Source organism: Spinacia oleracea, chromosome 1, assembly GCF_020520425.1.
Source record: "Spinacia oleracea cultivar Varoflay chromosome 1, BTI_SOV_V1, whole genome shotgun sequence".
In the NCBI taxonomy this organism is placed as follows: Eukaryota; Viridiplantae; Streptophyta; class Magnoliopsida; order Caryophyllales; family Amaranthaceae; genus Spinacia; species Spinacia oleracea.
This window is the reverse complement of record NC_079487.1, coordinates 122,384,751-122,410,804: the sequence shown is the minus strand read 5'-3', so window position 1 is coordinate 122,410,804 and position 26,054 is coordinate 122,384,751. Positions and strand designations below refer to the sequence as shown.

Genomic DNA, 26,054 nt, shown 5'->3' with positions numbered 1-26,054 from the left:
AACACAAGATCAGGAAAAAAAAAAAAACATCAAGTAAAAGTAAACACAAAATCAGAAAAAGTAAACACAGCATCGAGTAAAAGTAAACACAAGATCAGAAAAAGTAAACACAACAAACCTAAAACATTTCATACGAAAACCCAAAAAATCATGCAAAATTTCATACGAAAACCAAAAAAAGTAAGATTCAATTACCTGAAGAGGAAAATCGTAGAGAAATTTCAAAATAATTGTGAATTTTTTTTCACAAATCCGAACTCATGAAACGCAGAAGAGAGAAAGAGAGAGAAAACTGAATGAGGAGAGAGAAAGCTAACTGAAGAGAGAGAAAGAATTATGGGAATCCCTTGTGTGGAAAGGAGGTCATTCAGCGACGTAATTTACCAAAATACTCTTAATGAGCTGATTTGAGCCGTGTGCTTGAATTGATCCGACGGTTATAAGAGGTTCTCATTATAAGGTAGTTCTCATCTTAAGGGAGGTTCTCACCAGAACCTGGTCCGGTTATAGTAAATATATTTTATTTTTAATTTATATATTATAAATTAAAAAAATAGAAATTACAATTAAAAATATATATTTTTATGTAATTAGAAAAACAGTTGCGACACAAATTATTTTGTCGCAAGATGTGGTCTTTATGACTTTCCCTTACTCAGAAGAAATATTTTTCTCATTAAACACCAAGTACGCACGCGGTTGTTCAACTAGTTTATTAAAAAAAAAAAACAATTGAAATTCCCAATTACTCAACAACGAAGAAAACATATATTCATAGCCAAGAGAAAGAAATTATTACACAATTTCCACCCTTTGAAATAAACAGTTAGTACTCCGTAGTACAAAGTAGACAACCATATCAAATATTCAATATGCCAATTCAGAAGAAAATACACTTCTTACAAATTCAAAGAGCTTTTGAGATGCAAAAATATTATTAACAAAAACACCATGGTAATACCCATTACTAAAATAGCTACTGGCATCAACACCTCGTTTCTTAAGAAATCCAAACACCTCCGCTTGTCTTTCAAAAAGACCGTCTCCATCACAACCCGCTATTGCAACCCGCCATCCCAAATCCTTAATCATTTCCAAATTACTTGACCCGCCACCAAACATTGGGTTAAAATAAGGATTGTTCTTATTAGCTCCAAGTGGTAGAGTTAACCTCCAAAGTAACTCAATAACCTCTAAAGGAACATTACCAGTCTTTACAAATACTTGATTTGCTCCTCCAAAAAACGGTTGGACTAAAACCAAACCTCTTATAACTAACGGCTTAAGTTTGTTGACTTGACCCAAAGCTCGTAATCCTACGTTGTACGCAATGTTGCCCCCCGCACTCTCCCCCATAATGATACACCTCGAAACATCCCCATACTTAGCCACCCACTCATCCTTTTTATCCTTCACCCAATACAAGGCCTCCAATACGTCGTCGTACGCTGCGGGGAGGCGATGCTCGGGGGCGAGGCGGTAATCAACTGATACCACGAGCACGTTAAGGTGGCTCGCGGTGTTGGAGAGAAACGAGTCGAATTGAGGGGTTGCCGTGCTTAGAAGGATGAACTGACCACCGTGGGCGAAGACCACGACGGGGAGGTTAGTAACGGGTTCGGGCCCGGGCTTGTTGGGCAAGTAGACCCGAACCCATGTTTTTTTCTCCGGGTTAAGAGGGACATCTCTAGAAAATGCAAGTGAAGAGGATGTGTTGGGTGGGACGGTCGGGAAGAACTCTTTGATCCGGGTTATCGACCCGTCCGGGTTTGGAATTATGTGGAGAAATGCGTAAGGATCAAAAACAGTGGGAATACGTTGAGCATGTACATGTTGTGAAGTTGCTAATAATACGAAGAAAAAGAAGAATAGTTTGGTTAGGTATTTCATGGATTCCATTTGGCTTAAGCTTATGCTTGAAAATCTAATACAGCAAATGATCATTAAATATGATACATTTCTATTATTGCTCGACCGCGAAAAGTGCACTTGTAGTCCTGGTTGTAGATAATGGTTGTAGATAAGCTATAGAGAGAAAGACAAATACAATTGACTACTCGTTTAAGGTGAACCCGTGACGGCATGAACAACTTCATTATTGATTTTATCATCATGTGACTAAACCTAGCTTGTTGATTGTATACAATTTCGATCCATACATAAATGTAAAGGTTGTGCTATAACAACGACATTTACTGTTTTGATAAGAGGTTGGGGATGCAAATCTTAGACGACTCTATCTTCTTTGTCCAAGATTGCCACGGATTAGGGGAATAAAGTTTTGATTTAGACAATGACAGACTCGTTGTACTCATGCACCGTTCTATTAGACTTATTTTGACTGATCTTATACTATCTGAACTTATCTTATCTGGAAAAAAAAAAAAACTTATTTTGTTTGAAATAAACATATTTATATGTGAAAATATTTGAAAAAAACTTATTTTTTTGCTGAACTTATATTATCTGAACTTATTTTGTCTGAAATAAGTCAAATTAATTACTCATTAACATTCGCATCAAAATATTATGTATCTATGAGCTGTGGTAAATCAATCCGGGCCAAATTCTGCATATATAAACAACAGAATCATCTAATACAAGTATACAACACAACAACTTTAAAAAATCACCACCATAATTGTAAAATTTTACCAAATTTCACCAATCTTGTACTCCGTACTCTGTACTACGTATTATACATGCTGAGTACTGACAATCTGACATACTGCAATGATTTTACAGAAATACAGTAAATTTGTTGGCGTACCTGCAAAGCTCCCTGTAATCACAAGCAAAGCTAGCCAACTTATTGATATATTTGTGTTTATTAACAGCGTAACCTCTGCATTTTTATCGCGATTTCCAAATGACAAAATAGCTTGCAAACGTTTATTCTTCTCGAGCCTTTTTCACTTTCTGCAGATCAATGTTGAGTACTAAGATACTCCCTCACAATATCTTCAATCTTCCTCTTCATTATCTTATCCTTTACCCCATCAACCATATTTCCGTAAAACATTTCTAAACGCCTTAGCTCTTTACCGTCTGCTACCTCTAACATACTCTTCCATGCTTTTCCAACGTCAAAAGAATCAGACTCGATCAATGAAGCTGGAATATCTCTCTCTTCAAAAGGCTTCCCAAACAGTGACCCATGAAGAATGCTTACATACCGTTCCATCACCGAAAGTTTTGACTGCAAAAGTTTCATCTCTTCCATTGCCGAAGTCAACTTCTTATCCACCTCTGTTACCTCACCTTCTTCTTTAGGCTTCTTTGACTCTATGTCAGTAGGATTCAGACCGTCCCTGAAATCTTCTAATAGTGGGGGCCACAAAACCATTGTTGGAGAATAAGAATCACTAACCTTACCATCACCAAGAACTCCACTCCTTCCTCTTCCCCAAGACCAAAGCTTGTAACCATCATCTGCAACAACGACAGTGTGGGCTGCCCCACAAGCAACTTCTACAGGGTCAGGAAAATTGGGCCCATGAGGCCCATTGCATAAGAACTTCAGCGGCAAGATCGCATCTCCGTGATCTACACCCGAAAAACTCACATCAGGGCAAAGCCCTAGACCCTTTTCCATCCCCCATGACCACACTTCCCCAGCAGATGAAACTACACTTGTATGTAACAATCCACAATCTACCGAAACAAAATATGCATTTTCTGGCAATTCTCTAGCAGGTTCAGGGAGTGAGGTACTCTGGGTTGTACCTATTACCAAAATATAAATCAAATTTTTTTCATTAATAATTCATCATGCGAAAAGAACAACTCCAAAGACACAAAGCTAAGAAAATCAAATATACCATGTCCTAGCTGACCGTTTTCTCCAAGGCCAAATGTCCAACAGACACTTTCTAATGTATCACTTGGCCGCTTCTTGAGAGTAAGTACAACGGTGTGAAAAGATCCACATGCTACATCATAAGCTCTCCAAGCAGATCCCTTGCCGAACTGTGCAACAGCTTGAGGATGTGATCTGCTCACTGTATCTCCCAACCCTAGTTGACCATGATTGTTGTTACCCCAAGTGTAACACACAAGGTCATCACCAGTGTGTTTTTCACCAGCACTTACTAGTGCAACAACATGTTCATTTCCACATGCCACCTTAACAACCGTGTGACCGTAAAAATCGTACATGGGGATTGGAGTTGGAACACTCTCGAGTGTGAATGTATCGTCATCAGGACTTCTTTGTTGTGGGATATTTCCCCACAACCAGAGTACCCCAAGGTTGTCAATTGCTAGTGACATCATTCCACCGGCTTCAACTGCACAAACCTGTAATCATGAACCAACAGAAAAGTGTATGATAAATATATCGATGTTTATTGCCCTGGAAAAAAATGAATTAGAGTTTCACTCTTACCTTCAGTGGATTTTTACTCTTTCCCTCTGAATCATCACCAAGAGATACGGGTGAATTCAATTGCAGTAACTTATCTAACTGACGAGGAACGGACACATTTTCTCCATCAAATCCGAGCTGACTATCTATTAATTGACAAATTTAACCCCCCGAGAAGAGGATGATGGGATTTCAGTTAAATAGGTAGCGTGAAGAAAGAGTTTTTTTTAAAAAAAGCAGTCAAGGTGAGAATAATACAGGTATTGTAGCCCCAGCACCAAACAGATCCATCATCTGCAATCAATTAATTAAGTGCGTGAATTAAATGGAGGAAATTCTTGAAAGACAACTCAAAATAGCATCAGAAATTCAGAATCAAGCATTCCAAACTGAAGAATAGCTTTAGATCCAGGATCCTATTGTATAAATCAATAATCTATGCAAAACATTATGGAGTAATGACCAAATGGATAAAAACGTTATGACCAAAAGAAAAGGTGGCAGTGTCTAGGATGACTGCATCATAGTAGGTTTATTGCCAACTAATAACCAATTAAGAAAATGAAAGATAAAAGGATGCGGATTTGCGTATCTGCAGTAAACCCAGGTCCTTAAATTTAAAATATGCACTGCAAAAACTCATCCTTCTACCTTATGAGCAATTAAAGAACAAATTATAACCTTTGCACATAAAATGCCATCTTTTAATAATAACAGATTAACAGACCAGTGCTTTCATTTTTAAAACAAGCAACTCTACGCGACCGGGCCAAGAGCGAAGTTTTTGGTATGTAATCGCTACTTGGTACGCCCTAACGCTTGATCAATCGACCCAATCATCACGCGAAGATCGATGTCCGTCCCAGCCAGCCCACCTTAATCAGTCAAGCAAGTAATTTGAATAGGGATTATGAACGGTCAACCTCACCCCAGGTAATCCTTCTTCCCCTCAGGTGAGATACATAATCTAAAACCACAACAAACACAAACAAACACGCCGTCATCTTGGACATAGGAGTAGGTTCTTTGGTCTAGACTCTAGACAATTAGACATATATTCTAGTTGGTCTTTTTCTTAGTCAATATTTTCTTACAAGCCATTTTCTTGGTCCGTTTTAGATTGTCACTCCCCCCATTACATAATGAGGCAACATAGATTCCCTAAAGAAAGAAGAAGCAATACTATACTACTCGTACTAATTAATTTTCACTCATCGATAGTACCCCATCATTGAAGGGTCTGAAAGACTACAATTTATCAAGATACGAGTAGTAACATTAACCCATAAACAGTTCAAGCCAATTAGAAATTCAAATTAAGTGTTTGATAACTCAAACCTTAGAAGCAACTTGACCCAATAAGCACATACTAATCACTAATGCAATTACAACAAGAAAAAAATATCCTGATGACTGAAAATCCTATGCCAACTATAAAAATACTCCACATATTTCCTGCATATACCAACTTCAAACTTTAAACTTCCAACCCAAATCTAACAAATTTCACTTTTCTTTTTTTGAGTAGGTTAGTGGGGTTCATACAAAACCCACTATAAACACCACACCCCAGCCCAGTTTCGAACCCATATCCAAAAACCGCCTTCGTGGATTTTACCCCAGCTGAACTCAAGTTGACAGTTAACAAAGTAAAGCTAACAGATGAAAGGTTCTGAATTAAGAATTGCAACTTCTTCAGCAAGCCAATAAAATTCCTGTATTCAACCAAAAGAAAACAATAAAGTTACCTGCGTATACCAACTTCAAAGTTCATATCCCAAATTCAACAAACTTTCCATTTCATTTCCTATTTTTGGGGGGCAAGGTAGTGGGGTTCATCAAAACCCACAAAGGGAAGTACATCACGAACTTCAAATCCAAATCTTAATTTAAAAACGGCTTTCACGAAAACATTTTACCAATTAAGCTAGTTGAACTTGCAATTCGAAATTATCCAACAACCCAGTACATAAACCACTTTTAAACTTCCTGAATCCTGACCGAGCAACAAAATAAACAAATTAAAAAACTGCAAAATGGGTGTTTTATTGTTTCGTAATAGTATTACCAGCAAGAGCAAGACTATGATAAGCACCAGCAGCAACCCCAACAAAGTTTGGACACTCTTCAATTTGCAAATCACCACCATTTTCCCATTTAATTGGCACCGGGAAATTCTCATCAGATTCAGAACCGTTGCCAAGTCGCCCAAATGTGCCTCTTCCCCATGAATATACCTTCCCATCTCCTGCCCCAAGTTTATTTGGTCACCATTTTGTATATACCAATTAGATTTAATAACTTAAAATTAAATTGTATTGATAAGTAAAGGGATAACTGATTTTACCTGAAAGAGCGAGAATGTGAGCTTCGCCGGCGGCGACGGCGATGATCTTGTGTGCTGGGTTGCTGATTGGTGCTTCTGGAGTCCCCATGAGTCCCAAGAGTTGATGAAAAAATTGGCTACTTCACAAACTTAGCCTCTGCAAAAAAAAACAAAAAAAAACACAAAAAAACCTTATCAGCAAATTTTCTTTGTGGTTTTTTGGACTTGAGTAAATCGTAAAAATTTCTTTTCTGTTATATAAGCCAACTCCTGAGGTCATTTAGGTAACTTAACTTTTCGTGTCCACTTGCAAAAAGATAATAATACCCCTATTTTATTAGTTGACTTTCAAACCAAAGCCTGTAGCCCTGTAATCCTCCTCTCGCCCCAATCTTCTTTCTCTCTCCTTGAACTTCCTTCTCCTGTGAAACCCTAAAACCCGAAGAAGACTTCACGGAGGCTTCGATGGCGGCTCCTGTCTCGGTTATTGCACCATGACTCTAGCATGACTCTGCAAATACGGAAGGGTTTCGGCGGGTGGTCATCTTCGGTGAACTGGCCGGGGGATCTGGCTGTTCGATTTGCGAGTGGAGGTTGACGAAGCGCTTTTGTCGCCTCAGATTTCCTTCTCTCTCTCCTCTCCCATGTCAACGGTAATTCATTTCTGCTATTTCATATTATCAAATTGATTCCTGCATTAAATCAGTTGAATTTCTAATTGCGATTTTAAAAATTGAAAATTTGAACTTGATTAACTGTATAGGAGATGGTAAATTGGTAATCATGATATAAAAGTAGATTGTGCTTATTATTTTAAGAAATTGATTCAACAAAATGTTCATGGCGAAGGTCGATCTGGTTCTTTTAGTCAGGAATTTAAGGAGATGCTATCGGAAATTGGGTTTGGTATTGAACCCATTGAATTTAATTGTTTGATATATTTTTTCTCTGGGAAATTTGGGTATGTTCTTAATTCGGAGTTGTTTGTGGGTGATGTTTTCTTGATGTAGAGCTCAAAACCTTAACAGAGGAATTTCTAGAGATTTGGGGATTTTTTTTCTTCTGTTTTTCATAATTATTAGGGTTTTTAATTAGGTGTTGATAATTTATTTCCGTTTTGTGATTATTTTCAGGCATGTATGTCTGCCATGGAAATTCCGCGACCTTCCACATGGAAATCGAAGCCTTCCAAACACAAAATTGGTGAATTAATTTGGTTGTTCTTGAAAAAATTCATTTCAATTATCTTTTTTCTGAATTGAGTTATGTGGTTTCTGAATTGAGGTATTTGGGTTGATTGATTGTTCAGCTTTTATTCTCCTGGTTTGGAGTTGGTGATCGCTGCAAATCTTGCAAGGTCAGTAACATTTTTTTAGTTTTATAATTTGATTTTAAAAGGAAATATATTCTAGGGTTTTTTCTTTCAATTTTTAATTGGGTATAAATTTGGTTGCAATTGATAAATTGTTCAAATTGTATTTGATTATGATTTTCCAGTGTAATATGGACAGGAAGGGGTAGTTTTTGCGCTGTCAGGCTTAGTAAACCCCGAGCAAGGTGTAATCCCCCGCAAATTTATAAATTTTATTAATGTATTTTAACGTATAGTTATTTCTATTTTAAATAGAATTTACGAATTTAATATATATATATATATATATATATATATATTTAACGTAATTTATTTTTATACGTTCTAAATATTTCAACGATTTATGAAATCAAAAATAATTTTAGAGTTTTATGTTGAAAAGAATTCGAATTGCGAAAACACGTTCGATTGAATTTGAAAAACAATCTTAACTGGTTTTGGATTCAAACAAACTCAATTCTAATCCTAGCCCAAATTGACAAAGCCCAAAACAAGAAAACCCATATTATCAACCCATAATTCAACTTCACGTAAAATCAAGAAAGCCAAAAACCCTCTTCTCTCCTCTCCCCCAATTCACGTGAAAAGCAAGCAAACTCTCTCTCTCTGCTTCAGCCATCGCCGCCCTCCTTGCTGCTGTCCCTCACGCCGCCGGCCAACCACCTCAGACGCTCCTCCTCGGTCGCGTGCAACCTTCCTCGCCGGTAACTTCTTCTTCCTCCTTTTCTCCTTCGGTTTTCCTTCTCCCTTTCGTTCTCTCCTCCTTAATGCTTGTGTTCATTTGCTGCGACAGCCACCTGCACCCCCTCGCTGCCGCCAACCAACCAGCACCGGCCGTTGGCCCCTCTCCCTTCTCCTTCGGGAAGCATCAACACTCCTCCTTTTCGTTCTCCTCTGCGTGCGTTTCCTCCTGCTTGCACCACCAGCCACCTTCGGTCACCCTGCTGCGCCACCACCCATCGCCGCCCTGCCACCGTGGCCTCGCCGTGAAGGAAATAATGCCCTTGGTCCAAGTATGCATTCTATGTTAAGTCTAATAAATGCGGTTCAGTATTAATTAACAAGTTAATAATTCAGTGAGATCAAGTGAGCTGAATGCCTAGCTAGAGGCCGCTTCAGTTCACGTGGAATTAATGATATTAATCCACAACTTACTCTTGACTGAACCCCTAGGGTCACACAAATAGTACGTAAACGGATCAAGTATTTAATGGCATTAAATACTCTATCTATGGATATTCGGAATCGACGGATCTTGGTTTCAGTGGGAGCTGAGATCGTCACAAGCAAGAAATGAATACTCCGGAAACGATGATATTGCCGGAAACGGAAATATGGATCGTATCGGAAATATAAATATTATCCAAGTCGTAGATGTTGCCGGAAACGGAAACATGGTACGTATCGGAAAATATTATCGGAAATGGAAATATTGCCAGAATCGGAAATATTGCCGGAAACGGAAATATTGTCAGAATCGGAAATATTATCGGAATCGGAAAATAATTCCGGAAACGGAAATATTAAATATTTGTTCGAAACGGAAATTAATTCCGGAATCGGAAATATTAAATATTGTTCGTATCGGAAATGAATTCCGGAATCAGGAATTTAATCGGAAGCGTATCGTACGAATTAGCATCGGACGAGGCCCGCTAGACGAAGGCCCAGCACGAAGCCAGGCCATCGCCCAGCGAGCCGCACGCACCAACGCACGCCTCGACCAGGCCCAGCGCAAGGCCAGGCCCAGCCAAGGGCGCGCGCGCACGAGAGCACATCAGCGTGGGCCGTGCGCTGTGCGCCTAGCGTGGGCCGCAAGGCTTGCGCGGGTGCACGGCTCGTGCAACGCTTGTGCGGGAATCCTAATCACGACAAACAAGTTTATAACATAAATACCAAAAAGGCCAAAAAGGATGATTCAGATCTCACCTATCTGTGGCATTGTCGATTAGGCCATATTAACTTGAAACGCTTAGAAAGACTTCAAAAGGAAGGAATTCTAGAACCATTTGACTTAGAGGATTATGGTAAATGCGGATCATGTTTACTTGGAAAAATGACAAAGTAACCTTTCTCTAAAGTTGGAGAAAGAGCAAATGAACTATTGGGTTTAATCCATACAGATGTATGTGGACCAATGAGTACAAATGCTAGAGGTGGTTTCAGCTACTTTATCACTTTCACTGATGACTTCAGTAGATATGGTTATGTCTACCTAATGAAGCATAAGTCTGAATCCTTTAACAAATTCAAGGAATTTCATAGTGAAGTAGAGAATCAATTAGGCAAGAAGATTAAGGCACTGCGGTCTGATAGAGGCGGTGAATATCTGAGCTATGAATTTGATGACCATCTGAAAGAATGTGGAATTCTATCAGAATTGACTCCTCCTGGAACACCACAATGGAACGGTGTGTCAGAATGGAGGAACAGAACCTTGCTAGACATGGTCAGGTCAATGATGGGTCAGGCCGAACTTCCATTAGAATTTTGGGGACATGCACTAAATACAGCCGCACTCACTATAAATAGAGCTCCGTCTAAAGCTGTCGAAAAGACTCCATATGAGTTATGGTTTGGAAAGCCTCCAAATGTGTCTTTTCTTAAGATTTGGGGATGTGAAGTATACGTCAAGCGATTAATTTCAGACAAACTTCATCCAAAATCTGACAAATGTATCCTTGTGGGCTATCCAAAGGAAACAAAGGGGTATTACTTCTACAATACATCTGAGAACAAGGTGTTTGTTGCTCGAGATGGTGTCTTTTTGGAGAAAGATCACATTTCCAAAATGACAAGTGGGAGAAAAGTAGACCTCGAAGAATTCGAGTCGAATAACAAACTCTAGAGAATGCTCAAGATGACATTCAGGATGAAACTCAGAGATCTTTAGAAGTATCTGGTGAGAATCATGGTCAATCTAGAAATGTTACCCCGCGTAGATCGCAAAGATATAGATCTCAACCGGAAAGGTACTTAGGTATTTTGACGAACGAGAGCTATGATGTTCTATTACTTGAAAGTGATGAACCTGCGACTTACAAACAAGCTATGACGAGCCCTAGCTCCAAGCAATGGCAAGAAGCCATGCAATCTGAATTAGACTCCATGTCTGAAAACCAAGTATGGGATTTGGTCGATTTGCCAGATGGCTACCAAGCCATTGGAAGCAAATGGGTTTTCAAACTGAAAAAGGACAAGGATGGGAAACTTGAAGTTTTCAAAGCTAGATTGGTTGCAAAAGGTTACAGGCAAGTCCACGGTGTGAATTACGATGAAACCTTTTCACCAGTTGCAATGCTAAAGTCTATTCGGATAATGTTAGCAATCGCTGCATATTACGATTACGAAATATGGCAGATGGATGTCAAAACTGCTTTCTTAAACGGCGTTTTAACAAAAACTGTGTTCATGACACAGCCTGAAGGTTTTGAGGATCCAAAGAATGCTAAAAAGGTATGCAAGCTAAAGAAATCAATCTATGGATTGAAGCAGGCATCAAGGAGCTGGAATATACGTTTTGATGAAGCAGTCAATGACTTTGGTTTCATCAAGAACGCAGACGAATCTTGTGTATACAAGAAGGTCAGTGGGAGCAAAATTGCTTTCCTAGTATTGTATGTCGACGACATATTACTTATCGGAAATGACATTCCTATGTTGAACTCTGTCAAGATTTGGCTTGGGAAATGTTTTTCGATGAAGGATCTAGGAGAAGCACAGTACATATTGGGCATCAAGATTTACAGAGATAGATCTAAAAGGATGATTGGACTTAGTCAAAGCACTTATATCAATAAGGTGCTTGATAGGTTCAAGATGGCAGACTCCAAGCGAGGCTACCTACCCATGTCTCATGGAATAACTCTAAGCAAGACTCAGTGCCCAAAAACACTTGATGAGCGTAGACGAATGAATGGGATTCCATATGCATCATTGATTGGTTCAATAATTTATGCTATGATATGTACACGCCCGGATGTTGCGTACGCACTCAGTGCTACGAGCAGATACCAGTCAGACCCAGGAGAGGCGCATTGGACTGCTGCCAAGAATATTCTGAAGTACCTGAAAAGGCACAAAGATGACTTCCTGGTCTATGGTGGAGATGATGAATTAATTGTTAAAGGCTATACGGACGCAAGTTTCCAAACCGACAAAGATGATTTCAGATCACAGTCTGGGTTTGTCTTCTGCCTCAACGGAGGTGCAGTAAGCTGGAAAAGTGCTAAGCAAAGCACCATTGCGGATTCTACAACTGAAGCGGAGTACATTGCTGCACATGAAGCAGCAAAGGAAGCTATATGGCTAAGGAAGTTCATAGGCGAACTTGGTGTAGCCCCTCCATTAAAGGACCAATAGCCCTGTATTGTGATAATAACGGAGCTATTGCACAGGCAAAGGAGCCTAGACACCACCAAAGAGTCAAGCATGTACTTCGTAGATTTCACCTTCCACGAGAGTTCGTTGAAAGAAAAGAAGTCGAGATAAGCAAGATTGGAACTGATGACAACATATCAGATCCATTGACTAAACCTCTGCCGCAGGCGAAGCACAACTCGCACACTGCAGCCATGGGAATCAAGCATATTGGAGAATGGCTTTGATATCCTTGTTTAATGTTTTAAAGTTTTAGAGTTAAATCTTTGTAAAACATTATTGGTTAATCATTCACAATAAATGAATAGAATTCATTTTTCGTGGTTTATTAAATGATGAGTCCCTTCAATTTGACGATATATTCAAGATAGACTGTCAGGACCAGTCCTGTGACTAAGAAATGTCTATCAAGTGAACTTGAATGTCAAAGGTTGAAAATGGTCCCTAGTCGGAGTTTTCTATAAAATTGGACGCATAGAAAATGTTAGACGACTAGAATGCAAGATGACTAGTAGTTCTGTTTCTTGAACTATGTGGACATGGCAATGTCATAATCATTTGCATAGATACTTACTTTGGGAAGACTAGTATCGGACAGACCTATGAAACTTTACTGTAAGAGATGAAAATCTGTCATAAGTAAATTTCATTAAATTATTAGACACTAAATCCTCAATACCTGAGTGATTTGAGATTACTTATTTGAGAACTGGTTGCTTTGACGTTGACCAACCGTCGCACCGTAAAAGGAGGCTATAAAGGCAACGCTGGTTGGTCGCTGGTTTTCGCGATCACGAAGACCAAAACATGCGCGGGAATCACTTGGGCGCAGAAACCAGCGGGCCCGCTGGTTGGTCGCTGGTTTTCGCGTCCAAGGAGGAGAGTTGGGCCTGCGTTTTGGGCCGTGGGCGAATCGGATAGTCGAGCCATCTTGTTTATGTCATAACTCTTGTTCTACAATGCCTATAAGGACGTGTGACCTGTCGTTGGAAAGCTCTTGAAGCCTAATTTCTAGGCCAATAAAATTCGCTTCATTCCGACATATAGAACTTGAGATATCATCAAAAGAGTGAACGCTTGTCCGTTTTGATGCTTAGAAAAGTAGCGTTTAGCTTCGTTGTTGACTTAAAATTATCCCTAGAGACATGCAATGATCCTCGAGTCAACATTCCATCCGTTCATCATCCAAATCAACTCATAACACTCCGAAAGCATCCAAATGACCGTAAAATCACCTGAAACATTAAGAAAACACAAACGGGGCGTAATAGAGTACGACAACGATAACTTATGCAAATGTGATCCTAAATGCAACTAAAATGATATAAATGCCTAATAATGCAACCTAAATGCGCCTAAAATACCCTATACAAATATGACTCATCAAATTCCCCCAAGCTAGACTGTTGCTTGTCCCCAAGCAACACTAAACCAAAGATAGAGAAACAAGACGCACATGACTTTCATAAAACCATTGTAAGACCAACCTAACTCTCGAGCAAAAAATCAAACAGAGTTATTGAGACAGAAATCTAGCTCGGATACAAATAGAACCACAAAGCATCATGATCCGCAATTGAAACAACCAAGCTTAGCCACAAACTATTCTCAATCAAGCTAGTCGTCGCCGCATACCTTGTAGAATATAAATATATGATGCAACATGGGGTAAGATGACAATAGCAAGAAACGATTTTCATTCAATCACAAAACAAACATGCCGATCAAGAGGTCTTTATAATAAGCTTGTAATGGGGCTAGGTGAAAAGGAAGGGTAGGGTATAATTTGGGAAAAAGTGAGAGTAAGGTCCAACTTGGGGAGCAAATGTGAACTATATGCGCCGGCGTGATAATGCCGCAAATCCAACTCCATCGAACCATGAAACCCGAACAATCAACCAAGTTATAACCAAGGGAAAAACATAGTATAATGTCAATGATCTTTCTTCATTCCCCTTTCCTTGCTTTCAAACAACATACAAAAACGAAAAACATATTTTTTTTTTTTTCTGCTTTTTTTTTTTTTTTTTTTTTTTTTCTTTTTCTACTTTTTTTTCTATTTTTTTTATGAAAATGAAACAAAATAAGAAATCGAAAGTACATAAATAAATCTAATGCTAACTGTTACAATCTTGGGTGCCAACGATAATATACACCATTTCCGAACCACAAATCCAAACATAGCCTCGAATCACGATCTATTGGCTTGGTGTGCCAATCCATCAACATTAATGAAGCCATTATGAACACCGAAGCTCCCCCAAGCTAGACTCGGGACAAGTAGCCAACGGGGCTAATAGGGCTTAATTTTGTGGAGTTAAAACAATAAACGGACAAGGCTACAACATGGGTATGAAAGGCAGGAACTAATGTTTCTAAATTCGTCTGAAGGCTTCCTAAGAGAATGGCCTCTGTCATACGCGGCATGTGTGAGTTGCAACTAAACTACTAATGAATCTCAAGCCAAAATCATACGATAACAAGTCACATCAATCACACAAACACATAGTAAGGTGACCTACAAGATAATTGGCTAGCTATTCTTGACACGAGACCAACATCTTACCGCATACCATTCAATTGGTTCACACAATGCCAAGCAGTTATCAATGTATAGCATGACCGACTGAATTTCAGAATCATAACTAAGTTCAAAAGAAGCTCAAGAGAGTCAAGTAAAGCCCGACCATAGTTTGAAAGCCAATTGCACAATGCAGGGTATAAAGACATATGAATGCAAAAAATGCAACTAAATTGAACAATAACACTAGGAAAGCAGTACATTTTTTTCGTTGCACGTAAACTCCCACCCCTAATGGATGGTACAAAGCGTACAACACCTAAAAAAGCAATAAAACTATACTAGAAAGAAATAAAGATAGATATCCCTCCCCCAAGTTAAACAAAACACAGTGCCCTCACTGTGAAAATAGCAACAATATAACTCAAACAAGGGAGAGAGATGAAAAGTGCTCACTCGTGATGAGCCTCGTCTGCCGAGTATGACTCGGTAGGACTGTCGACAGTAGAAGCGGTGTGGCCAGAAGCTTCAAACTGAAGACGCAAAGAGCTAATCTCCATAGATGTGGTGGATTTGGGTGAAAGCTAGTTGGTTTAGTTGCTTTCATGATGCAACAACCACGATTTAAAATACTCCAATCAACCAAGACGGTGCATACTTCAAGATTCAACGATCAATCCCAACGAATAGTTCAAGCAATAATCAATTATCTCCCAATGCTAATAATTTGAACTCAACAATCAACAAACGTTAACCAATCTCAATAAATAATTCATATAATATTCACAACGACAACCATTTGAATTCAACAACCAATATTGTCATCAAAATTCCAAATTTCTTTTCAAAATATGATTCAAGTGAATAAACGTTAGAAAAATTGAAATTTTAATATCCTTTGTGCACCACAAAGACCATAATTTAGTTGTGAGTTCCTCAAACGACCCACAATACTACACAATTTACCAATGTCCACAAAGAACCAAAAACCCCCAAATTGATTTTAAAAGTTAGGGTTTTAAAATTCATGAACAAGATAATGGTGGAGGTGAAGAGGAGGGAAGGTGGTGGGCTGGAGTAGTGCGCCGACCGACCGTGTGCAGGTGGTCGGCGGTGGTGAGAGAGTGGCGGGCTGGTGCTGTGGGTTCGAACGAGGGAGAGGCGAAGTGCGAAGGAAGCGGGTGGGGTTTCACGAACTGGTTGCGCGGGGGTGGTGTTTGTTGCGTGGGTGAGAGGGGAAGGTGGCGGATGCTGGCTGGGCGAGTTGCAGGCGGCGGTTCGGAGCAGGCGTAACTCCGGTGGGGTGATGGTCAGCCGTAGGGTGGTGCGGGAGAGAGAGTTCGAAGGCTGGTGGTTGCGGTGTGTGGGTGAGGGAGAGGGAAGAGTGTGCAGGCTGGTGCGCCGAGAAAGATGGCGAGGGGAAAGTTGGCCGGCTGGGTTTCGTGGGTGAGGGAGAAGGGGGAAGGCTGGGCGCCGAACTCCGGTGAGGTGGGAGTTGATGCCGGCGAGTAACGGAGGGAGAGGTTGGAGGATGGGCTGGGTGGTAGGCGGTGTTGTGGGTGAGGGAAGGTCAGTTGTTTTTCTTGTTTTTTGAATAAGGGGAGGGCGGGAATCCAGCGTGGTCGCTGGCAATCCAGCGGGCAAGGCAGAGAGTTATGAAATTGGGCCAAAAACGTTCAGCGAGGCCGCTGGGTAGTCGCTGGTTGTCCGCACAACGAAGTGCGACCAGCTAGCTTGTCGGGCGAGCGCTGGAATGCGCGAGTGCAGCTCGTCGCTGCATTATTGTGGCTTGTAAAAACTTGTTGATGCATCGGATTTTCGGAATTAACTTGATCTTGACCCTATAATTCTGAAAAAATAATAATTCAAGCACCACTAAATTCAAAAGTTAGAATCGTTAGTGAAACTAAACACACAAAAAAAAAAAAAAAAAATACGATGAATGAAAAACTAATCTAAAAATAAAATAAAATTATGAATTCAAGTGAACTCAAAGGAAAAAAAAATCGTTAGTAAAATTAAACGCAAAATAAATAAATAAATAAATAAATACGATTAACGAAAACTAATCAAAAAATAAAATAAAATTATGAATTCAAGTGAACTCAAAGGAAAATATTTTTGTGCTTTTGTTGTTTTTTTATTTTTTTTATTTTCAATAAATTAAGCAAATAGAAATAAAATACTAAATTAAAATGGAAATAAATGAAGAAAATTGAAATGAAGGAAAGTTAGGAATCGGGTTGCCTCCCGATAAGCGCTCGTTTTAAGTCATTAGCTTGACTCCACTCAAATAGTTAATCAGAAGAATCCAACGCCTTGAGTAATTTATCGAATGCCCCTGCAAACATGTCATTGAGCACTACGTATGGCTTGAGAAAAACCAAATTCATCCTCGCAAATAGGGTATTAGATAAATAAACAGAAAAAATAAAACCAAAAGAAAAAGAATCAGAAGTAGAGGAAAAATCAAAAGAAAAAGGAGAATATTTACAACTTCCTTCTAATTGCTCCTCGGGCAATGTAAACGTTTTAGAATGAGCATCAAGGTCGGCAAGGTCAAATGTATCATGGAATGGAGACCTATTGATAAAGTGCAAAAGGCTTAACATGGGGGATGAAGGAACAAGATCAAGCCTCCGCGAGAACGGGACATAGGCGGGAGGAGATATAGGGTCATTAATGCTTTTACCTACAATTCCACCCTCGTGAATAAACTTGTCACTAAAATCTTCAACCAAAAGTTTCGCAACCAACGGTTTCTCAACCATCGATTCTACAACCATTAGTGATTCTTCATCCTCCAAAGTCTCCGTTACATCCAACTTTTCCTCTTCAATACCAAAATTCAAATGATAACCTTCCTCTAATGAACTAACATTCTCAACAAATCCACCATCATCATCATCATCATCATCATCATCATCATCATTATAAAGGATTTTCATGTCACAATAAGATGGCTCGAGTTGGAAATTCCGCATATTAGATCGAAGGAAAGGGTTGACAGTACTAACATATGACTCGTTATAGGGACAAAGAGAAGTATCATGGTCATGACAATGACAATAAGAACAATAATATGGGGGAGGGGTGTGAGTTTGAGGAATAGGAAAAGAGAAATTTTACAGAGTAGGTTCAACAAACATTGTCATTTCCCACTCATATGTATCCCTAGCTAATTGCTCAATCAAATCCCAACACTCTTCTGGAGTCTTCTCCACAAATATATAACTACTCATGGAATCCAACACCAATCTTGTATCTTCATTCAATCCCTCATAAATCACCATACATAGTTCCCATTGTCCAAAAAGATGATTTGGACCAAGAAAATCTCCGAGCCTATAATAATACCTCCAAAACACTTCATTCTCGAATTGAGGAAAACAAATAGAAGCCATGTGTATTTTTAAAAAAAGAATTCCATACACAAACCAAAAAACTATATACAATGTAGCCTCACCAAAAATAAAAGCTAAAAAGAAAAATAAAACCGTCTCCCCGGCAACGGCGCCAAAATTTGATAGGTTGTCGTACACCCGTCAAAAATAAAATCCTAACGAATCCTCCTAACAATGTAGTAGGGTAAGCAGGGTCGAATCCACAGAGAGATGGCTATTTAAATCTAGCTTTCAAGGTATGGCGAAACTAACAATGTCACGAAATTTAGGATTCAATGTTTAAACTAAAATAAATAGAAAAATAAACTAAAAGATCTAGGGTAATGGTTCACCATGTCCATAGTTCAAAATCAATCAAAACATCATCCACAATTCAAATATTCAAATTATCTAGAGCACAAGTTAATCCTACGGTCGGGTCTTAACACTCTCAATTCAACATATGCAGTACGATCGCTAACATAATCAGAATTGCTAGTTGTAGGTAAGCCTCTAAAATTCGATCTTTCAATTCTAAACCTTATTAGCATGATTTAATCAAACAATTGATCAGATTGCAAAGATTAACAATATAAACCTAATCAACTAGAAATATCAATGAATAATCAAACTATCAACAATAATAACAAAGATTCATAATATAAACATGGATTCCCAAACCCTAGAAAGCGAACTACTCAATCATGAAACGAACAATGAAAATCAAATCTAAGAATGAAAACATAATTAAAAGCAATAAATAAAATAAAAGGAAAATCAATAATACCTCAAAGAATTACATTAATGGAGTTTGTAGAAAAACTATGGTTCATGAAAAAGAAAAGAGAGAAAAAAGAACGTGAATTCAAAATCTAGGAGAATTGAAACCTAAAGGAAATAAAAGCATAAGGGAATACATTAATTCCCTTGAGGTATTTTAGTGTTTCCTAAATTCTAAACAAAAAAGGAAAATAATAATAATTACATAAGTTATCATTTAATTGGACGATCACGAAGACCAAAACATGCGCGGGAATCACTTGGGCGCAGAAACCAGCGGGCCCGCTGGTTGGTCGCTGGTTTTCGCGCCCAAGGAGGAGAGTTGGGCCTGCGTTTTGGGCCGTGGGCGAATCGGATAGTCGAGCCATCTTGTTTATGTCATAACTCTTGTTCTACAGTGCCTATAAGGACGTGTGACCTGTCGTTGGAAAGCTCTTGAATCCTACTTTCTAGGCCAATAAAATTCGCTTCATTCCGACATATAGAACTTGAGATATCATCAAAAGAGTGAACGCTTGTCCGTTTTGATGCTTAGAAAAGTAGCGTTTAGCTTCGTTGTTGACTTAAAATTATCCCTAGAGACATGCAATGATCCTCGAGTCAACATTCCATCCGTTCATCATCCAAATCAACTCATAACACTCCGAAAGCATCCAAATGACCGTAAAATCACCTGAAACATTAAGAAAACACAAACGGGGCGTAATAGAGTACGACAACGATAACTTATGCAAATGTGATCCTAAATGCAACTAAAATGATATAAATGCCTAATAATGCAACCTAAATGCGCCTAAAATACCCTATACAAATATGACTCATCATTGATGAACTTGATTGTGTTGGAATTTCATGTTTAATATTGTTGGATGGACATGTTAAGCATATGTATTTCTTTATGAGAATTATAACATGTTAGTAGATGATTGATGCAAACATGTTGGTTGGGAACATTAGATTATCATATATATTGATTCATATCGATTGTTCTTTGTTCCCTTTTAGCTTTTCACTACTTTATGAGGGTCGAGGACCTTGTTTAGTAAGTTGAAACCTTATACCCATATAGAGGGGTTGATCAGTATTAAAGGAAAGGTTGAGTTTAATTGGAATGAGTCTTGTTTGATACATTTGTGATCACTTACTTAATTCAAAGATAAAAACAGTTGTGAATAAATGTGGATTGTATGCCTTATGTGATTGTTGAGTCATAACAGGGTTTCAATTTGTAAATCATGTAAAGTGAAACTAAGTAGCAATAGCTTTAGACTGTGCACGTCTAAAGTGAAGGACAAACAGGAGTTGGGGTTCATGGTGGTAGCCTATGGCCTTTATCTCGGACCGGATTGATCACCGTGTCCTATTTTTATTCAAACGTTCCTCGATATCGCAGGTCACTGAGGTTACGGAGTCGCGCCCGTACCTCGTCTTCCTTAGTGAAGCTTCTAGCTAGAAAACTCGGTCCATTGCCTATTTCAATTAAAATAATATTAATGTTACAAAAGTCTAGTCCAGTCTAGTCTAGTCTAGTTAAGTGTGGTTTCAAATTATTTGTTTTGGTTGCCCTTATGTACGTTATTAGAATCATGTTAGGATTGTTCGTTTAATAGAATCATGTTAGGATTATTATTGATTTAGTATGTAGTACTCAGCTTTGCTGATTGCGTGCTTTTGCTTGTGCATGTTGATCATGGCTATGCCTTATTGATCCTGTAATGACCCAATCTTTGGTGAGCAGTCGCTAGGGATCAATAAGCATTGTCCATTGCAAGTTTGAAGATGATGCATCACTGGGGTTCGGGATCTGGAGAGATTTGTGTAGTCGTTATTTTATCTCATTTGAATTTGGTTTTGTTGAACTTGTTTTAATGGACTTGAATTTGATTTGAACTAATTAGGTCGACTTCGGTTTGTTGGTTTTGGTAGTTGACTTATTTAAATTATTAAAGTTATTTATTATGTTTTCCGCTGCAAAATTCTGAATAAGCCGTTACGTTTTCACACGGGCGATAATGCCTTGATAATTCTCTATGTTTTATATTAAAAGAGTATTTTAGAAAAGAGAGAATTGTTGGGGTGTTACACAAGGTATATTGCGGTCACATGCTTTAGAAATGGGGGCAGAATATCAGCAGGACTGGAATTCCAATTGCACTCGTTTGGTTTGTGCATTTTGGAGTACCCCAAAGTTCCGACAAGTTGGTTTCAGAGGTTTCCACCTTAATCTTGGTAAAAAATCTTGCTTGCATTTCCGTTTATCATTCTCGTATGATCGGACTTATGAAAATGACAAAATGAATATTTTTAGTTTTTGATTTGGGTTAAATTTGGTCGATTTTAGTCTAATTTGAGACTTTTTGGCTGTGTTAATGTCGTGATATTTGGGTGTCTGATTGTGTATTCATCCATTTTCCTCTAATTTGAGACTTTTGAGTTTCTGTTTCACAGTTGATCTGACCGGAGATGTCCAACTTTGTAAAAAAATCATCGTTTTTCTTTTAATTTGAAACATTTCACTATTTGAGCAGCATTTTATGAATAAATTATGGTTTCCGGTTGATTTTTGTGGAATTTGAAGTGTGTTCTCTTTAATTACTGTCGATCTGATTGTAATTTGTTGGTAATCCATTGCAGTATCATCCAAATGTATGCAGAGGTGACAATTGGTCAAACAGTTTCCACCAGATCAGCGAAGCTTATGATGTAAGTAGCAGTACTAATAGTCTTATGTTCCGTTCAGTTTTCAAATCAAACCAAATGTAGCTAATTTGAATTGAATCAATAACTTTCGCAGACGGTGATGAGTAACTTTAGAGAATGTCTTCTCTATTATATAATACTTAATCTATTCTCTGATATACTTGTAGGCACTGGCATGGGCACCCTCGATCTTTAAATTAGTTATGTGGTACTTTAAAATTCTGAGCTCTTTGTGATGCAATTTATCAACTATTCTTGATGTGGATTTATGAGAGTGTCTGATACCTGTATGTTCAATAAAAATCTGCCAAAGTTATTACTCCTTTTCCTTTATTTTTTTAATTGCTCGACTTCTCTCAAAACTAAGTCTATGTTATATCATTGAAGCTCCTCTAATGTGTGTCTCCCTTCCTTTTTGCAGGCTTCTCGATCCTTATCCTCTACTCTCAACTTCGTAAGTTCTTGATTTATAGTTTGTCCAATGGCTCTTTTATAATCAGTTTAGCTGTCTGAATTTCTACTGAAAGGCCCTCTGAGGTATGTTGTCTGATGAGGTTCTGTATTTTTTGGAGTTATAATAAATCTTTTATATTGGGAGTGCAGAGTGTAACATGTTGTAAGTTGGTAACCCCTTTGAATCTGTCAACACTGGCTTATATAAAGATCTGAAATGGGTGTCCTCATTATCTCTATTATATACTTGAATTCATCTGAATTATATTCTCAAATCCAGAACGAAAAATAAATTTAATTTGCAGTACCCCACGAAAAGCCAGAATTCAAATAAGCAATTGTCAAATCCGTGGTGAATATTTTGAAATAAGCAAGTGGATTTGAATTGGATTTTAGAAGATAATTTACTGTTTAGATTTTTCATTTCAGAATGTGATACTTTGATGCTTGAAAAGTTGAACTTTTTGAGATTTTTTCCACATTTTGTATTCTTTGTAATTGTTTACATTCGTTGAGGTTGGATTGATTATGCTTTGGTGTGATTTGAGTAGAAAGGGAACCAATATAAGATTGGAAGTTGGGTTGTCATTTTAGTGTCCCCGATCGTAATCTGAATAGAAGGGAGCTGATATCACATTGAGTTGGATTCTTTGGTGTATTGCAATTATGTTGAGATTGAATTGGTTTGGCTTTGGTGAAACCAACATCATATCATTCTGGGCTGTCAGTTTTGTTGTTGCAAGTAAAAGCAGTGTTTTAGATTGCTTACTAAAATGAAATTCTTGGTGTTTTCATTTACTTAACCAATATGTGTGTGTCTCCCTCTCTCTCTCACACACACACACACAATTATTATGATATCTAATGTATATATCTTTTTTGAATCTGGGTTGAAATAATCGGTGGTGTCTCTTGAGCTACTAATCGGTGGAGCTATTTAGATGATGAATCTATTTTGTGGATTTTGTTTAGGTACTATGGTGCAAAAATGTTGGATAGAGCGCTTGGGAAATTTTTGAAAGCACTTGGTGCTCCTAGAGGAAGCTCTCTCATTACAAAAGCAGTGATGGGAAGACAACTCTACTTCACTTTGTGGTTCATGAGGTTGTCAGGAACGAGGGGAGACGGTGTGTTATGAACCGGAACAACATCTTAGCCAGAACTAACAGAAAGCAGCCACCCTGATTTCATTTTAGACCATTACTTTGAGCTAGACTTAAATAATTAGTCTGTATTCTTCAGCTTCTGTTTTAGAACACAGTTCTTATTAGTAGAATGAGTTTTTAGCTTAGATCGCAAAATATTTCTTGGTATATTATATACTCATATAGCACAATTTTTAGTTTTTTCAATACCCGCACGCATCGCGTGCATATAAGACTATTCAAAATCATAAACGAACCCGAAATCATATCGTAAATCAAACCCGAAATCATATCGTAAAAATCTGGAAAACCCGAAATTAAAATTGAACCCGAAATTCGGTTAACCAACCCGAAAATTTAGGTTTAAGGTCGGATTTTTTGAAACTTTGATAAAACCCCGACCGGAATGAATATCTCTTTTACTCCTCCCATTACATATTACTCCATCCGTTCCAGTCTTATTTTTTAAATTGAAAGTCCCAAAATTATAGTCTTGTTTCTAATTTTGGCTATTAAGGTCCACACTTTCTCATGTACTATACGAAGTATTAATTAAAAATACATTGAAAACTCACTCATGTACTATATTTCACTTTCCTATGTACTATATTATCTTTCCCACGTACTTTATTCCATTTTTTCATGCAACTCAATCATCATTTGTACTACTCCCTCTGACCCAAAATTATCTTCCTGTTTGACCAATTTCACGGTTTTTAAGAAAAATATTTGGAGTGGATAAGTCTAATGATTGGATTGTACTTGTGTTGGAATAAGCAAAATGGTCCCCTCCTCTTTTGCACATGGATCCTAATCAAAATAGTTTAACCAATAAGAATACAATAATATTTATTCTCAATCAATCAAAATGCTCAGATTTAAAGCACACAGATTCAACACAAATAGGGGTAGTATTGGGTCATTTTTTCCATCAAATGGTCCCCTCCTCTTTTTCTGATTTTTGTGTTTAAAATTAGTTTTCCTTGTTTTTTTTTTAATTTTAGTGGTCCCAAACAAGGGTAAAGTGAAAAGTTAGTACATCTATAATTAGAAACAGGAAGATAATTTTGGGACGCTCGTTTAGGAAAGCAGGAAGATAATTTTGGGACGGGGGGAGTATTATATTATACTTTGTACTTCGTAATTTTTTTTGGGATAAACATTTTAAAGGGTTACATAGTTACTTTTAAACAATAGATTATTACTACTGATTTTGAATGAATAATTTTTATTAAAGTGAAAATCTTATCACAAAAAAATAGATCACTTTTACATTATAATAGTGTAACTTTAAAATATTTTGACTGAACTTTTAATTTAAAGTAAATATTTATTGTACACCACATTTAAATAAGAACTAGTGTGTGGCCCGGGCGATGCCCCGATTGCTACATTGAATAACTAAAGTTTTAGATTTTTCTTGAGCTCAATACTTGACTAAAATACTTGTATTCTATAGAATGAAAAATATCCGTTAAGTTCGTCAAACACAGACGTGCTAAGTCATTTATCATGGCAAGTAAGTTTTCAATCATATCATCTTACAATTTGTATAATTTGTTTTTTCGTGGAACTAAGTGCGTCAAATTAATAAACACCAAATTAGATATATATGCAGCTATGTAAGGCAATCTTATAGTTGATTCTTATGAGACTTAAGACATTATGTTTCTTCATGGTTGTCATAATGCTTTAATTTTTTTTTCTTTTCAAAATAGTCCATAGACATTAAAAAATCACATACAAATTTATTTGTTTTAGACTTCATGTGAACATTTATTTATAAATTAATGTGAAGAGATAAACCACAATTGGTGGTTGGTTAAGATGATAATGAGAACTACCATCCACACTTGAGGTCTAGTGTTCAAACCTCATTGTAATGATTTTTGGTTGTCTATTATATAATACTTGGTGAGTGGATGATGTGGCGTGAGGAGAGTAATACGCCTTTTAATATATTAGTATAGATTTGTGGTAAACTAATACAACTCACTATCTCTTTTTACATTTACCTTTCCAATAATAATAGAAGTATTTGATAATCGAACAACTTATCTTTTAAAACTATGTGTTGTAATAAGTATCAAAATTTATAACTTGTACGTGATTAATGTCCCATGTGTACTCCGTTCGTTTTAAACGAATTTCAAATCCAAATAACATACATTTCAAATTTAAATAGCATACTTCGTGTATTTATACCTAGAGATATAGAGAAAAAGAATATATAATTCAAATCCAAATGACATATAGCAAAATGTTCCACTTATAATAACACGCATACATAGAAAACATTCTCCATATTTATCGTGTGTACAATAAACATTATGCAATTGCGTAGTTTAATATAAAGTAATCTCCCGTTTCAATATAATGGTTACATTTTCTAAATAAGTGTTTCACATTAATGCTTACACTTATTTATTTTATTTTATTTTTGAAGATTTGTCCCACACTATTTTATTACTCCATACTTCTTTCCAATTTTGCTCCACTTTATATTACCCCTCCATATTTTTTAGGACTTACATACAATTTAGGTGTTTGAGTTGAATTTAATAAACTAATATTCAAGTGAGTTAGTCATGTGTTTGTGAGTTCGATACACAATTTTCCAACGCGACA

The 26,054-nt window shown here is 37.5% G+C and overlaps 2 protein-coding genes and 1 long non-coding RNA gene across 3 annotated transcripts; 1 reads left to right on the top strand and 2 right to left on the bottom strand.

Annotated features, from left to right (window-relative positions):
- Positions 1–745: 745 nt before the first annotated feature.
- Positions 746–2,095, bottom strand: LOC110787458 (probable carboxylesterase 120). The gene has a single exon (XM_021992081.2). It carries the CDS (start codon positions 1,942–1,944, stop codon positions 868–870), a length of 1,077 nt encoding a protein of 358 aa, XP_021847773.2. The 5' UTR covers positions 1,945–2,095; the 3' UTR covers positions 746–867.
- Positions 2,096–2,548: 453 nt separating this feature from the next.
- LOC110787457 (ultraviolet-B receptor UVR8) lies at positions 2,549–6,918 on the bottom strand. The gene is made up of 6 exons (XM_021992080.2): positions 6,714–6,918; positions 6,435–6,614; positions 4,625–4,660; positions 4,388–4,512; positions 3,822–4,299; positions 2,549–3,726 (listed from the first exon to the last, which is right to left on the bottom strand). The coding sequence occupies exons 1-6, from the start codon at positions 6,799–6,801 to the stop codon at positions 2,927–2,929; spliced, it is 1,707 nt and encodes a 568-aa protein (XP_021847772.1). The 5' UTR covers positions 6,802–6,918; the 3' UTR covers positions 2,549–2,926.
- A 131-nt stretch (positions 6,919–7,049) lies between these two features.
- LOC130472352 (uncharacterized) lies at positions 7,050–22,193 on the top strand. Its single transcript, XR_008932458.1, has 4 exons — positions 7,050–7,345; positions 7,826–7,895; positions 8,002–8,049; positions 21,763–22,193. It is a non-coding gene; the product is annotated as an uncharacterized lncRNA (long non-coding RNA).
- The last annotated feature ends 3,861 nt before the right edge of the window (positions 22,194–26,054 follow it).

Coding starts and splice junctions, on each gene's coding strand:
- LOC110787458 (XM_021992081.2), bottom strand. CDS start 1,944: ATGATCATTTGCTGTATTAGATTTTCAAGCATAAGCTTAAGCCAAATG.
- LOC110787457 (XM_021992080.2), bottom strand. CDS start 6,801: ATGGGGACTCCAGAAGCACCAATCAGCAACCCAGCACACAAGATCATC. Junction 6,615..6,713: donor TCACATTCTCGCTCTTTCAG/GTAAAATCAGTT, acceptor AACTTGGGGCAG/GAGATGGGAAGGTATATTCA. Junction 4,513..4,624: donor GTGCTGGGGCTACAATACCT/GTATTATTCTCA, acceptor GTCAATTAATAG/ATAGTCAGCTCGGATTTGAT.